At 37.1% G+C, this 16592-nt stretch overlaps 1 protein-coding gene across 1 annotated transcript; it reads right to left on the reverse strand.

Moving 5' to 3' along the window:
• Positions 1-3943: 3943 nt before the first annotated feature.
• On the reverse strand, positions 3944-15951 carry LOC107873317 (coiled-coil domain-containing protein 93). The gene is made up of 8 exons (XM_016720122.2): positions 15813-15951; positions 15632-15718; positions 15456-15554; positions 13562-13738; positions 11917-11996; positions 8347-8386; positions 8144-8251; positions 3944-4282 (listed from the first exon to the last, which is right to left on the reverse strand). Exons 2-8 carry the CDS (start codon positions 15641-15643, stop codon positions 4166-4168), a joined length of 633 nt encoding a protein of 210 aa, XP_016575608.1. The 5' UTR covers positions 15644-15718; positions 15813-15951; the 3' UTR covers positions 3944-4165.
• Positions 15952-16592: the final 641 nt, after the last annotated feature.

Consider the following 16592-nt stretch of genomic DNA (forward strand, 5'->3'; position numbering starts at 1 on the left):
GGATGAAGTTTCAGGAATAGTTGTGGATTTAAAACAATTTCAGAGTTGGTGTAAGGATTGCACATGCAGTATTGACTGCCAATGCAACTCTTGCGTCTATGGGTGTGTACGCAGCCTTGACTGCCAATGTTGCTTTTGTCTTGATGTATGTTCGAGGAAAATAAATGTAGAGGAAATACAAGCTAAGGTAGTTTCAGATGACTATGCTATTGCTGAACTGCTGAAGATTGAAAATAGCAGTAAGATTGATTCAGAATACAATGAGGACCAAGTGTTCGACGAATGTCCTCAATGGGTCGAATCTGAAGTTCTAGTTGAACTTTACTCCATCCAAAATGAAAACACTACGAAAATAGAGATCTTGAACCCACATCTAGATTCACGACTTGATGTTCTTGCTATTGAGGATACCATATCGAAATTGACGGGTCTCAATGATCTGTCCGATTATTATAATTTTATGAAACACCTTGAGTCTGCACCTTCATCAGTTTCAATTAAGGTACTTCTGGACATGGCGATTAGTTCCATGCTATTCGATATAAAGGCAGAGGGGGCTATTTCGGTAGCATTTTGGGTTCCTCATGCAACTATTGGTTTACTCCCATATGTTTTGGTTTCATTCATTTGTAATTGGGTTGATACTGGGAGGGTTTTCTGGGCTAAATATGATAGGGGAAAATTGGGTGTGTATTCATTTAGTCGAGTTCTGCTTTTCAGTTTTTTCGATGGATTTCTAAATCTGAATGTTGTAAATATTGAAGCAAATCTACCAACACCAGTTGTTGTGAAATTAGAGGATTGGGACGAGTGTACGTCAGTACTAATTAAAATTGCAGGTGCTGAAATTTTTGAGATTTCTAAACCAGCAGATAAATCTAGTGAGTGTGTATATCTCACTAAAAGGTGCAATGAGTAGACTGATAGTATCATAGTTGAGGCATGGGAGAAAACCACCAAAATTATTTGTATTGAAGCCACACTAGAGCAGTCGGACAATCAGAAACAGGAGCAAAATGTAGATGTGGAAGCATCGTCAAGGATTCTGACACCTTTACAAATTCGCAAAATGGCAGAGGTAAGGTATATCATGGCTGCTCACATAAATGTTGAAATAGAAGGTACAACATATGTTTACTTTCTCGATAATGAGTTGAATTTCCAAATTATTGATGAAATCTTTTTGGCTGGTGAACGAATCTTCATAAAGGTATTACTAAAAAATAAAATAAAAGAAATCAAAGTAGGTGTGCTCAAGGATGTTTCTTTAAAGTCAAAACAGTGAATACTTTGTCAAAAGTTCATGGACAAATTTTTAGTGTTGAGGTTAATTGGACTTCAAAGCTACTGTACCTTCTTGTTAATATTGGACTCAAAGACCCCGGTACATAATCAGATCTGGTAGAGAAGTGGGTAGAATATGAAGATGTGGGTATTGTTTTCCTTTATTATAATGATTGTGTTATATGCATCTTGTTTCAAGAAATACTCGAAAGGAATATAGATAACATGCTAATACCTTTTGGACAATACATGAAGCCTCTGCCTATTGTTGTTGCTCTGCGAGTACTAATTCGGGTATATTGCTTGAGCAACAAAATGATGCATGATGTGATGATTTTATCTAAAGGGTTATTTGTCATATTTGTCAATGAGGAGGAAAGCCTCTATTCTATGGCATTAAATAAGAGTTGTGGCGTGTATGAAAATAGAGGTTATACTACCTGGTTTGACATGAAGTTGAGTGTTCCAAAGATAAGGAGAGTTCTTATGATGCATAATTTCTTACCATTGCTATTTGATCCAGGTGTTACCATTCTAAAGTATCATACCGTTGTGGAAAAGGTTGTTTATCACCTTGTTTGCAAGCTATGTAAAGTGAGGTGTCTGTTGGACTGCAACATCTGCAGGATAATATGTTCTAGTTGTCTTAACTTCTATGGTAGACTTGCAAATGGCCAAGTTACATGGTTCCAAGGTACTCTATCAGAGTTGGCAGTGAACTGGTCAACCAACAATCGAGTCAAAATAGGAATTTTCGGTCTAGGAACATTTGGTTTAGTAGAATTTGTAGGGAGCTTGGTTACTGCAATCCGGGTTGCAGTTGGACTACATATTTTTCCGTCAAACATCATAAGTTCTGCTAGTCTAAGGGGTGGAATGCAAGGGTCAGCAAAGTGGCAATTGATTTGCGACTCACTTTTGATCCGGGTAATGTATTAATTGGCTTGAAGAAAGGGAACAAATTCATGAAAATAATTTGTCGCTTGCATGATTCTATAAAGACTTTAATGTTTCTACGCCAAGTGATTATAGAGTTGAACAGAGGGGTACATTTGTGTCAACAAAAGACGTACTCTCCTGCTGATATAGCCATTACAGAATGGGGAAAAGTTTTTACCGGGGACAGATATAGTCGATCCTCCTTGCTACAAGATATATTCAGAGATAATCAACTTAGGTGTGCTCATTTTGGAGAACAATGTTTGGAATGTCCTTTTGATCATGGTCGCCTCAATTATGCATTTTGAAATGGCTTAAAAAATTTTAGGTATTAATTTTGATCCTTGAGGACAAGGATCATTTGAAGGAGAAGGGTATGTTATGATCTCAATAATAGTCGATCAAATGTTAGTTGTTTGGATTCGAAGTTGGGAATAGAAAGCAAATAGAAACACGCGAGATTGAGAACAAAGGGTCGAGATTACTCAAGTTTAAAAGAATCACAAGGGTCGTGATGATGCCACATGGTAAGGTGGTTATATACACACTTCATAGGAGAAAGAAGGGCATAACTGAAATTTGGTAAATCAATCGTTCTTCTTTTCCCTCCCAATTCTTTTCTATCCCCATCTAAATCTAACTTTGTCTTCTCATCTTCTTCCCCTGCAGATCGACTCATTCATAGAGTTCACTATAAATTTGTTTTCTCTTCATAGATAGGATTTTCTTATTATTTTAAGTTTCATTTTCCTATTTTTCTATATAAACAGAAAATTTCTCAAAAAATACTGTGTTGGTTGTTTGGTTACTGCAATTTTGTTATGATTTGATTTGGGATCATAACAAAGGGGAAAGCCATGAGGTGTAAGCCCCGTTGTTCTAGGCATACGCCTAGGCATTGGGCGGATTTTTATTTCGGGGCGTAAGCCTAGAAAGCCTCTCCAAATTAGAAGTAGAATTTCTAAACAAGTCTTTAATTTAAAACCAAAAACACAAAAGTCATCTTATGACATTCTAGAAAGTTAAAACCTTAAAAGTCAATTATTTTTTTGTAGTCTCTATTCTTTCTCTTCGTCTTCGGGGGGGTGGGGTTAAAGGGTAAATGCCTACTCTGTAATTAAAAAGCAATGAAGGATCATCCAAAGAGAAACACAATTTAAATAGTAGCCTAAAAAGAGACTATTTGTGGGGAAAATATCCTCACATTCATACTCGTGTTCTTAATTTATCTTCATTCACATAGCTCAATATTTTAGAACTGCTGCCTGATCTATAGTTATAGTGCTTTATTTACTTAATTTACCACTTAATAAAATAAGGCTTGCACCCAATGCCTTGTAGTTTACGTCTCACACCGTATCAGAGAAAACGTTTCCCCTCACGGTCCGTCCTTTTAAGACGCTGATGAGTGACGGATTTCGGCTAAGCTGATCTTTTTATCCCTTTTAATTTAAAAATATTCTTACTCAATCAAATAAATTGGAGAAAAAGCTTATTAGAGTAACCTTGGCAAAGATTGAGTGAATCCGAGAGCAGAACAAGAAAACTCTTTTCCAGTACTCAAGTATGAAAAGTTTTTTTTTTTTTGTAGTTTCTATTGAATATATTCTTACTTTAAATAGTTTTTCTTCTTGCTCTTATTTACATTGACCCAATTTGCCAATAGTAGATCAGGTTAAAAGATGTTAGATAGATTTGTTTTAAATAATGAATCATTGGATTATTTCAGATGTTAATATATATCTGAATATAAGATGTAAGACTAAAGGACATGACAGTTTCGTCACCTGAACATCCAGCTTTTCAAGCGCAATTTGCATCTTTCCATGTGTAAATTTTTTGCTTCATTTAATAATACTAATTAAATTCCAAATTATACTAATTAAATTCCAAATTTACTCCAAGCAGGGCAACCAAGAACTGCTTCACTCTCCTTTGTATATTAGTAGAGATGCATTTCAAGAATGAGTATGGATACCCGTTGAGTCCCGAGCAGAATTCCTTCCATGGAATCAATTAATTTCTTCCGACCAGCAGGGCTAGTAAGGGCATCTTTGAACTATACAAAGAGAGACAAAAGGTCACAAGATAAGAAGAAATCAACACAGTGTACAGAACAAAGAGGATGGATCAGCACACAAAAGGAGAAAGATTCAACCAAAGTTTGGCTATCAACAAGAAATCAATATACATCTTACATGATAGAAACTCAAGAAAACTACCAGAGAACTACAAAGTACGTAGGATGGATTACAAAGTATTCTTTTAAATTTAATCTGTGTTAAATCAGCACAGTTACGCAAAAGAAGAGGAACTCAGAAAAGCACCAAAAGTCTTTCCCCTTTTCAAGAGAACAAACAATAAAATACAACTCGCTAACTCATTGATAATAGGATCAATAGGTCAACAAACAATAAAATACAACTCGCTAACTCATTGATAATAGGATCAATAGGTCATTTGACATATAATTTGATGCATTTCACCTCATACTTACTTTGATAGTGAAAAATGTCCTATTGATCTAAAATTTGAGGATTTTAATGTGTAGGAACTCATGGGTGAAAAAGAAGAAAATTTGAGCTAAAATGAAGCAAAAATGCAAATCTTGGAGTAATTTCATGAGGGTGGTGCATTGCATGGCTATAGCATCGGAGACTGGCAGATTCTGATGAAGGAATTGCATGCTAAACAGTGAAGTAACTTCCCATTGCATGGTCATCGCCTAGGGAGGTGTAACATCCCAACCTCTAGTTTTGAGTTTTAGAGCTTTGTTTTATGGTTCGAGACTTCTCTTAGGTCAATATGATTTTTTAGAACTTGTAGGGATGTTTGGTTTGGGCCCCGAGAAACGGGTGATTTTCTACATCATCAGACAAAAGGCTAAAATTCTGACAACCGAAACAAGGCCAACTAAGGCCAGCACTGTGGTCATGATTTGGGCATTTTGTTGCTGAAACTTGATGGATTGCTTACCCAAGTGTGTCCATCACTGCCCCAGTGTGGCCAGTACTGCATATGACAGGTTATATGATTTTTATTTCATTCCTTACCATTTTGAGACTTGGAGATCTCGGCTTTGAAGGGTTATGACCTAGATCTTTATTTACAAGCTTGGGGTAAGTAAGTCCAACTTGGATGTAAGCCTATTTCATGAATTTAACTTAAGATCTATTATCTAAACATGAAATTAGATGGGTAAATTTGAGGCATAAAGATATAAACCAGAGAATCGCTAAATTGAGGTTTCGAGGACTTGAAATAAGAATCTAAAAATAGATTTGAAATCCTTAGAGAATGGGTAACCTGATTGTGAATCTTGATTTGAAGTTTGACCATGCTGGCTTGGAGTTGACTTTGTAAGGACCCGCACAGTCGTTTTGTATTTTGGGACACCGACCCTCGTAACCTTATTTTGCTATTAATGACTAGCGAGGATGGGTGGAACGATTTCCAAGGCACCTGGACACGCTTTGGGGAAGAAATTCTATTTTGGAAAGTTTTGGAAAGGTGAAGTTTGACGTAGGTCAACATCTTGGCTTAACGGGCTTGAAATTGGGTTTTGACGGTTCCATTAGGTCCAGAAGTTGATTCAAAACTTTGACAGATGTTTTGCACGGCCTCGAGTGGGTCGGGGGTTGTTTTTGACAATTGGGTTGATTACTAGTTGACTTGGGGAAGTAGGATTTACCATGATCAACATTTGGTCAAGACGACTTTGGATTGGTGTTTTCACTTTTCAGTGTTCCAACATGTTCGAAACGTGTTTTAGGAGTAGTTCGCATATTTGGTTTGTGTACGGGGGTCGTGGATGAGTTCTGAGAGTTGTTTCCATATTTTGGAATTTATGAGAGTGTATCGGAAATAGCCTTTCTACTTCTTTAGAGGTAGAGGTATGGACTGCGTACATCTTACCCTCCCCAGAACTCACTATGTGGGAATACACTGGGTTTGTTGTTGTTGTTGTTGTGTTGGTACATCCGACTTCTAGTGCAACCGCATCTGCGCACCTTTTTCTACTTTTGTGGAGGCACTTTGTGGAGTTGAGGAGGACTATTCTGTGGTGGTGTATCCCCACCTGCGATCCCACAGTGTCGAAGCAATTTCCGCACCTACAAAGTTGACTGAGTTAATGAGGTTCTACATCTACGAAGATTTTTCGGCAGATGCGACGTCGCAAAAGAGGATATTTTTCCGCATCTGTAAGACCAGTGGCAGTGTTATATTATTGATTACCCTATTTCATTTATCCTTCATATCATGATTTTGAGAGCTGGAGACCTCAGTTTTGGCGATTTTGTAGGTATTCTTCGTGATTTGATTCAGGTGTAGGATTTTAACTTTGATTTAGGTATTTTCCCTCTATTCCTTCGATTATTAACGCTTTATCCAGGAATTTGGTAAGGAAAATTGGAAATTTTTGCCCTAGATCTAGATATAGTATTTCATCAGTCGATTCGTGCTTGGAATTCGATGATTTACTAAATTCATGACCAATACTTGATGGATAAGTTGTTTTCAAATTACAGTTTTGAACTCCAAAACTCAGGATTGACTTTTGGGTTGACCTTTAGGGCCGGAAATATTAATACTGCAATATGGGTGTCTACAGACTCGTATTCTTGCATAAATTACATATTTGAACAGAGTCGCATCATGCATAGCGTTTGCGGAAAGGTAAAGTCGCATTGTGATCATTTGGGCTTCAAATTTAAGGCAAATTGAGACTTTCGTTAATTAATATGTTGGTAATTAATTATTGGGATTTGGTGGTGGTCCCCGATAGGTGAGATGACGAGCATTTATGTGGGTGTTGATGCCATGTTAAGGGTAGAATGTCGGATATTTGCCTATTATGACTGATTTATGATATCAAGGAAAACTGAAAACAGGATTAAGTGAGCTTTTAGCTGATTCATGACATTCTTGAAAACTTGATACTTGTCACTTATTATAACTCATGTACTTGATGAAGAAAGGTTTAAAAGCATTTTGCATGTACCATGTTTATGTATCATGTGCAACATACTTGTGTGATAGGAAAGTGCCACCAAAACTGAAAGGCAAGTTCAACCGAGTGATGGTTAGACCAACTATGTTGCCTGGGACGGAGTGTTGGCCGGTCAAACTCTCCCGTGCAGAAGATGAAAGTTGTAAAAATCAGGATATTCTTTCTTCTGAATTTCCCGTGAGGACAAGAAGGATACCCACCTCAGCAGGTGCATCATGTGCAAGTGCACAGAGCAGTGGTTAACCATTTACTACCTTTTTTCTTGATTGCATACAGTTTATGATGTAAGATGTTAAGAATATCTAGGGTTGGAATGGGTGATGCCATTTATGATGAGAGAATTACTCCTGGGAAGGAAATTCAGAAGAAAGATTAGAAGAATAGTATGGAAGAGTTTTGGAAGCAGAGGAAAGTGCTTTTGTACAGATCAGATTTTTTGTGTGTGTATAGTCTTGAAGCACTTTTTATATCACTACAAGTGTTGATAATTGATATTTCCACAATCTTGGGGAGAATCATGTCCTTTTAGTAAGATTCTCCACATTTTGTATACATCCTGGGAAGGAAATTCAGAAGAAAGAAGAGAAGAATAGTACGGAAATAGGGCCCTTAACATGGACACTTTGGAATGAGAAAAAAGAAGAGTTATGGAAGCAGTGGAAAGTGTTTTTGTACAGATCAATTTTTTTGGGTACATTCTTGAAGCATTTTTTATATCCCTAAAAGTGTTGACAATTGATATTTCTACATTCTATGTGGAGAATCGTGTCCTTTTAGTAAGATTCTCTACATTTTGTATACATCTTGTATACATGGTTTCCACCATATCAGGAGCATTAACTTAAACAGAAAACATAAGAGTATAATATACACCAAAAGGATATAGGTTTCTTTTGCTTGGTACAATACCTGTGAGCATATGGAGTTCAGTAACGATGTTTCCTTTAGCATCAATTCTTTTATCTCCAACAATGTGTTGTAAGTAGCATAGTAATTACGGGTTTGACGATCCTTGGCCTGCATGACTCATTTTAGAGGTTAACAAAGTGATTGACAAGGAGCTGAAATGGTCATCGTCAAATGAAGGTTCAAGTCACTGACTATGCTTGTACCTGGATATGAGTATAAAGTTCTGAAAAACGGAGTTCATACCTGCGGTAGAAAATCTGTCAGAAGATTGATATACAAGGCATGTTAAGTAATCAAACTAAATGCAACAACAACATACCCAGTCCCACATAGTGGGGTCTGGGAAGGGTAGAATGTACAAGTCCATACCACTACCTCAGAGGTGAGGTAGAGTGGTTGTTTCCAATAGACCCCCGGCTCGAGACCAAACAACGAAGGAAAAGACATATTATAAGAACAAGAAACAAAGGTAAATAATCTAACTAAATACATTGCTAATAACAGGCACACCAACGGAAATATTTTCGGGCTTAGAAATACTTAATAGAAGAGATAATGAGACCTTGAATAGGATCAACGTAGTGAACAAGCCATGTAGACTATAAGATAGCATCTTTTCATCCTTCGGAAAAAATATTATGCAGTACTCTAAATGCATAATAAACCAGTAACAAAGGAGCGTGATTCTTGAAATCAAGACAAATTCTATGGGAGTGAATATATTTGATGCTCAGTTTTCAAGAGAGGTGATGAGATATTGAAGGTGATGAGACAAATTCTATGGAAGTTATTGAAGGTACATGTTGGACAAATGGACCTTGAGTATAACTCGCCCGCAAAAGAAAACTCAAGTAGCAAGAATTTTACAACATCTTATAAGGAGGCAACAACAGACACTTACTGATGTCATTTAAAAGAGTTTAAATGGGTGAACAAATTTAATTGAAAAAAGCCATGTAGGCGACATGTAAGAAAATTAAGATGGGAAATGGAGATTTAACGGAATAGGGATGAATAAGACTCTTTTGAGGGTACAAGGGAAAATATGACCGGAAAGTTGGATAACAAGGGCAAATACATTGAGAAAGTATAACAAATGAAAATTATGACACATGAGAGTACAAGGGAAAATCCGGCCCTTGTCCGGAATCAAATTGCATCTCCTACTTAGCTATTCACAATAGTAAGAATCTGAAACTTGGACAAAATTCAGACTTAAAATCCTCTAGTTTTGTATACTGGTACTCCTTCACTTAATAAACTTGAAGCATCTATAAAGTAGTAAGACAGCTAGTTAGATTTTTCATTAACAAACTAGAACCAGTAAAAGCCAATTCCAGGGTTTTCTAAATCAATATCATACTAATTGATTTCATTCATCTCGCAGCTAAATCCTATGCTATTAATTCTACAAGCAAACAGCTCTTCACAAAGTTAAGGGCTTACAAGATTTAGGCTAGGATGAAATGAGGTTTCATTGCTAAATGATAAAACTCTTAAAGAGTTCAAGTACCTTTAGATAAAAATAGAGTCCTACATGACCTTGCACTCGATGAAGTGGGTTAACAAACATGAGGTATCAGGTTCAAATCCCAGTGAAGGAAAAAGTACTTGAGAGGCTTGCTATGGATGGTTTCAGACGGGGTAGAGGTATGCCGAAGAAATATTGAAGGAAAGTGATTAGGCATGACATGGAGCAGTTACTCTAGAGGACATGAACAGGACATGACCCTTGATAGGAAGGTGTGGAGGACGCGGACGAGGGTAGAGGGTTAGTGGGTAGGTGTGCGTCCTTACTAGTATGGAGGAGTGCTTTGTGTGGCAATTTTACCTTTAGTCATAGTATTTTGGATGTGTCTTGTAGTTTCTTATTCGTGGTGTTTTGGGGATATTTGTGATTTTGGATAGATAGTTCATAGTATTACTCTATGGTTGTTTTGATTCTTTTATTATCTAGTGGTGTGTTACCATATTTTTTATTTTTATGTTCTCTGCTTGATATTCTGTTATTTGTCATGAGCCGAGGGTCTATCGGAAACAACCTCTCTGCTTCATATGAGGTAGTGGTATGGACTACGTACACTTTATCCTCCCCAGACCGACCCCACTTTGTGGGAATACACTAGGTATGTTGTTGTCATTATCATAGCCTTGGTGGATAAAGTTACCCAATACCTATACTGGTGGTACTTGGGAGGTAGTAGGTACCTTGTGAAATTAATCGAGTAATCGAGTTCCAGGCAAGTTTTGGCCCACGGTTATCAAAACAAAACAAAATAAAAAAGACTCCCACATTATCTTTAGCTTGAATTTGCTCCAGATAAACGTTTTCAGACAGCTAGAATTTACTTGAATTCAATTCAAGAAAATAGTTCTACAGCGATTGGTGATGGATGTGTCCGGACAGGGTTGCATCAGGGATCTACTCTTAGTCCCTTTTTGTTTGCATTGGTGATGGATGTGTTGACGCGGCGTATTCGAGGGGAGGTGCCGTGATGTATGCTTTTTGCAGATGATGTAGTTCTGATAGATGAGACTCGACGGGGTGTGAGTGACAAATTAGAGGTGTGGAGGCAAACCCTTGAGTCTAAAGGGTTCAGGGTGAGCAGAAGCAAGACAGAGTATGTGGAATGCAAGTTTAATGACGTGAGGCGGGAGAAGGAGGTAGTAGTGAAGCTGGAATCACAAGAAGTAGGTAAGAGGGAGAGTTTCAAGTATCTCGGGTCCGTGATCCAGAGTAACGGTGAGATTGACGAGGATGTCTCGCACCGTATTGGGGCGGGATGGATGAAGTGGAAGCTCGCGTCGGGGGTGCTGTGTGATAAGAAGGTGTCGCCCAAGCTTAAAAGCAAATTCTACAGGGCGGTAGTCCGTCCGGCCATATTGTATGGAGCGGAGTGTTGGCCAGTTAAGAACTCGCATATCCAAAAGATGAGGGTGGCAGAAATGCGGATGTTGCGCTGGATGTGTGGGCTGACTAGAGGGGATAGAGTTCGGAATGAGACCATCCGGGAAAAGGTTGGTGTGACTCCAGTGGAGTGCAAGATGCGGGAAGCCCGATTGAGGTGGTTCGAACACGTGAAGAGGAGGGGCATGGATGCCCCGGTCCGTAGGTGTGAGAGGCTAGCGTTGGATGGTTTTAGGCGGGGTAGGGGTAGGCCGAAGAAGTACTGGGGTGAGGTGATTAGGCGGGACATGGAGCAGTTACAGCTCACCGAGGACATGACCCTAGATAGGAAGGTCTGGAGGACGCGAATTAGGACAGAGGACTAGGGCCAGTTTGAGTCGCTAGTGTAGGGAATTACTTGGTGGGGGTTTTTTCTTGTTAGGAGTCCGTGTTCCATGTTTTATTATAAATCTGTGTGCTTTCCTCTGTTTTATATTACTTATGGGTGTCGTATTTATGTTATGCAATCTTGTGCTGTGCTTTACTATGTGTTTGTGTGATATCTCGTGTCTTGAGCCGAGGGTCTATCGGAAACAGCCTTTCTACTTCTTCAGAGGTAGAGGTATGGACTGCGTACATCTTACCCCCCCCAGACCCCACTAGGTGGGAATACACTGGGTTTGTTGTTGTTGTTGTAGTAGTTCTACAGCGATTCAACACTCATACTCCTTGTATACCAAACATATTAAAGAGGGATTTCTACATTCAGCACTGATTCAACACTCATACTCCTTGTATATCAAACATATTAAAGAGGGATTTCTACATTCAGCAGGTATAAAGAGTATAATGCACAAAATGGAAAAGCACTAATACAGGAACATACTGAATGAGTTCAGCTTGTGATGGCAGATCATCAAGATGCCGTTTAAATGACAGAGTTGACCTCAAATTAGCTGCAAGTTCCTATCAAAAGAAAACATACACCATCAAGGTGCAGTTTATAGACCAGTGATGAACTTAAGTACAACAATGCTGTGTTTTAAATAAAAAGATGCTGTAAATCTAAATCTTACCTTATCCAAAACAAAGATGATATAAGTTTAAGTAAAAGATGCATGTCATGTAAGTTGAGATGTAAAGCTACAGGAACTGATTGCATATCGAAGGACGCTGTCATACCTGAATTAGCAATCCTGATGGTTGTTAGACTAAAAATCTTAATATAAAACTGATAATGGTCCATTGGCTATCTAACAAATAGTCAAAGTTGCTGTCGACTTTCCCTGGATGATTAAAACTTGAAATACAAAAGCAATGAATGCCAAGAGCTGCGTACTCGACATTGTTTACTTAAGGTCTGAAAAGAAGAAACTGCATCAAGATGGGGTTTATCTTAAGGCATGCAAGAAGTACAGAAGAAGAAACCAAGATCCATGTTAAAGACCAGGCCTGGGGGAAGTCCTTTGGCCAAGAGAGGAGGAATACAAGGTTTTCTCATATGTACCAGACTAAAGAAATATCTCGCAAGCAGCAACAAAGTCTCTGGTCCTTTTTTACTTTAGAGGGTATATATCTTCCAATCATAGGAAAATAACTCTGCATTTAACACTCAAATTGGCTTCATTATAGAGACAGTAAATACTGGGGTGGTTACTGTTTTAAGATTCTTGCAATGCAAACATATTAGAGGAGCAAAATCCCGCCCCACCCCTACCTTCTGCCCCACCACGATAACCCATCACCCTACTCCCACTCATCCTCATGGTTTTGTGTTCGATATAAACGAATACTTTAGCATAAAAATTTTTATTTGTAGACCAAACACAAGAAAATGTGTAAGAAACCACTTGTTTTCATAGAAAAAGTTCTCTTGAAAAATATTTTCCATGGAAACATTTTCCTCCATACCGAGCACACCCTTAGTAGGCCAAACTTGTCTAAAATTTTCTTTTAAAGAAAGCAAATAACATCTCATTGAATCACACCAAGCTACTGTCAACTACAAACTCAGTTAATTGTTTTTTTTAACTAACAATGAATCCAGAGGGCCGTGAAGAACGGTTTGAAATTCGGTGGCTAATGGACAAGCCTTCCTACCCTCCAGCACAAACTCAGATAATAGTTTGCCACTAGGTCTAGACAAAACAAAATCAACATCCAAGATAATGAAAAACAAATTCAAATGATAGGATACAATATTTGTGGCCATGCCGGAAGCTTAAACTCAATATAGGTAAGTGATTCAGAAAAAAATAGAATCACTTTTGCCTATTTTATGAACAAGGAGAAGAAGCTCAATGAGAATAGTAAATAGAATGACAAAAGAGTATATCTTTTGGATTCTCACTGAAACAGAAATTTCTAGTTGAACATGGATATTTTACAGGAGCAAGTGCCCATTTTACATGAATTCATTGCTGATATTTTCCTTAACAAACAAAACTTAATTGTGTGACTTGTCAGCAAGGGGCAGAAGTCAATCTATTAGTTCTTTTTATTGTAAGCAAAAAAGTAAAGCATTTTCTTACCCTCTTTGCAGAATCAAGCTTCTCAGTGGAGTCCCAAAAAGTCTGATCCAAACTTTCAGAGAGCTTCCCCTCTTTGCCTCTTTGCAATAGCTCCTCAAACTCATCAACCTTAGTTTGCAATTTAGCATGTTCTAAGATGCACCTAGATTGGAGATCAGATTCTTTTCTGTCAAGTACCTAATAGAATCCAAAGCAAAAGTTGGTCATATGCATTTAAGCATGGCAGAAGGCTGATGAGAAGACTGGTCTTTTAAAATGAAATTAAAAACGAAAACCTTTCCATTAGTTTGAGTTTAAATTAGAGAAAAAAGCTGATGAGAATGTCGAATAAAGATTGATTGAGCTCAATAGAATTGCATGGAATCCTTTATCTTATAAGATTTAAATCTGACCAAGGTTGAGATATTGGTTAAGCAACAACTGATGCTCATCTTCATGATCGCAAAAGGCAGCAGATATCAGGTTAAATATTTCATATCAAGAAAAGGATTTTATCCAAAAATGTAGAAACAAATTCAACATTGCAATAATTTAATCATCCGCAAGGACCAGTATGCAACAATATGATTGTATTGGTAAACATATAGACTATTTGACTGGTCACGTGGCAAGCGTAGAGAGGACTACAGTCTACCTTTGAGTCAGTTAACGCCAGTCAAACCAAAGAATCGTTGGACCGTCCAAGACCCGCCTTATGCACTGACAACCAAAGCCTAGAAGAACCTATCTGGGGCGGTTCTGAGTGGCGGACATGAGATAACTCAAACGACAACCAGATTTCTAGATATCTGGGATTCCATTTAATTTCAATTAATCCCAATTATACCATGTAATGACTGAAATGGGCGTGAATCATTGAAGCAGTTACCACCGGCTTACATTATAAATTTCCCCACTTCTCCCCACTATTGTAATGGTGAGAAATATAAGAGAAGGATATTATTGAATTGTTGTGTATCTAAATTATTACATTGAAACCCAATTTATGTAGACACTATATTAGACTCCTTTTCCAACTAGGACACTGACATTACAATTCTTTTCCAAGTAGTATTCTATATACTATTCATATTCCTTCTCATATTCTAACACTCCCCCTCAAGTTGGTGCATACAAGTCATATATAACGAGCTTGTTACAAATATAATTAATACGAGGACCAGTGATGGACTTGGTGAAAATATCTGCAAGTTGATCCCTCGATTTCACAAATTTTGTAACAATATCCTTGGAAAGTATCTTCTCTATCACAAAGTGACAAATGGTCTCTTTATGCATCCTAAAAGCAAAAGGCTCCAGACACATGAGAGAGGGAACTTCAGACTAAAAGGCACAGTCAAACCTCTCTATGGAAGCGTTTGTGCAAGAATTTCATGACTACTATAGATAGGTGTTGTGATATATGAATATTGACATTTAACATTTAGATCTCATTTAGCTTTTATAAATAAAAGTGTGCAAATTAGAAAGAGTATGCATACAGAAAAGGAAAACATCAGTGGCCTTTCCTAGCTATGTGCACCATTTGACATGCAATTTCCCTTTAAATTAGATATTTGTAAATGAAATTTACTAGGTGCACGGCATTAATGATGATTAAAATGAATATTTTGGTATTTTATTTTGTACATAATATATTTCTTATAGTATGGTTGTTATAGATGAGTCACTTTACAAAGATTGTACTACTATAATGAATGTAAATGCTATTGCAAGTGGAATGATGCTACAGAGAAGTAAAATATAACATGAAAATTGGCCCCAAAAAAATCATGCCGATATAATGAAATGTTGTTATGATGAGTGGTATGTATACTAAAAAGTTCAGAGCAGTTTTTAAAGTCAGATAATAAAAAGAGTAAAAGATAAATAAATCCGGAAGATCATCACTCACCTTCGAGGTCTCGAGAAGCGATAACATGTTCTGCGCGATAGGATCACCGTCAACTCTTTGTTGTAGTTTCTTTATCTCACTCGGAAAATCATCCTTTTTCTGATTTTAAAAAAATCAGGATTAATAATTGCTGATTGATCAACATGATCGTATTCAAAAACCCACTTGATTCTTACCACTTCTTCCATTATTATAATTATGATTATTACAGTATTATAGTACAAGGTACTGTCTGAATATTCCACACTTCCGAATGGTTCCTCCTGCAAATTATATACAACCAATGGGACTAGAAACCACCAGTATTTCATAATAAAACCCAAATTCAAGGAGATGGCGGAATAGTGATAGGGTTACCTCTCTATTACTCCCTCCCTCCGTGTGCCAATTTATTGGGCACCGTTGAGATAGTGAACTTTTGGGTGAAGCTTTAAGCCAATTTACATGGCACTGTTGAGAATGTGAATTTTTGGGTGAAGCTTTAATACTTTTTAAATAAAATTTATATATTTGAAAATTAACGAAAAAGTATATTGGTCATTTAGGCTGCATTTGTTTTTTTAATTCAGACTTCTGAATCTGAATGCACATCTGAATGATATGTTGTCTCTATATCTAAAAATTGAATGATTAAGACTATTTGTTTTTCAACATCTGAATGTGCAAAAAAAATTTATTTGTATATATAATAAAATAAAAAATATAATTTAAATAAAAAATTAATTATATATTAGAAAAATATGTAATTTAATACAACAAAATTATTATTTGATTCAAAAAAAATATTTATGTTTGGTAGTGATAGTGGAGATAGTTTATAATGATGGTTGCGGTGACAATGATTGGTGTTAGTGATTAATAATATTGGTGGTGATAGTTGTGATGTTTGGTATTGTAATGACTATTATGATGCTGGTGATTGATAGTGGTGGTGGTGGTTGTGATGTGACGTTGTTTTGATGTTAGTAGTTGAAGGTATTGATTGTGATGACTGAAAAATGAATGCATGATGGTTTATGATGTGTTGGTGCTAGTTGAAGATGTTGTTAGTTATGATGGTGAAGATGTATTATTAGTAGAGATAAATTGTAGCGATGATAGTGGATGAAGTGGTATTAGAGGTGGCGTTACTAGTGA

This window comes from Capsicum annuum, chromosome 6 (assembly GCF_002878395.1).
Source record: "Capsicum annuum cultivar UCD-10X-F1 chromosome 6, UCD10Xv1.1, whole genome shotgun sequence".
Classification (NCBI taxonomy): domain Eukaryota; kingdom Viridiplantae; phylum Streptophyta; class Magnoliopsida; order Solanales; family Solanaceae; genus Capsicum; species Capsicum annuum.

Bases quoted from the DNA above. Each gene is read 5' to 3' on its own strand.
- LOC107873317 (XM_016720122.2), bottom strand. The intron at 8,387-11,916 runs GTATGTTCCTGT...TTTCTACCGCAG, and splicing joins TCACAAGCTGAACTCATTCA to GTATGAACTCCGTTTTTCAG. The intron at 4,283-8,143 runs GTATTGTACCAA...CTCTTTGTATAG, and splicing joins TGAACTCCATATGCTCACAG to TTCAAAGATGCCCTTACTAG.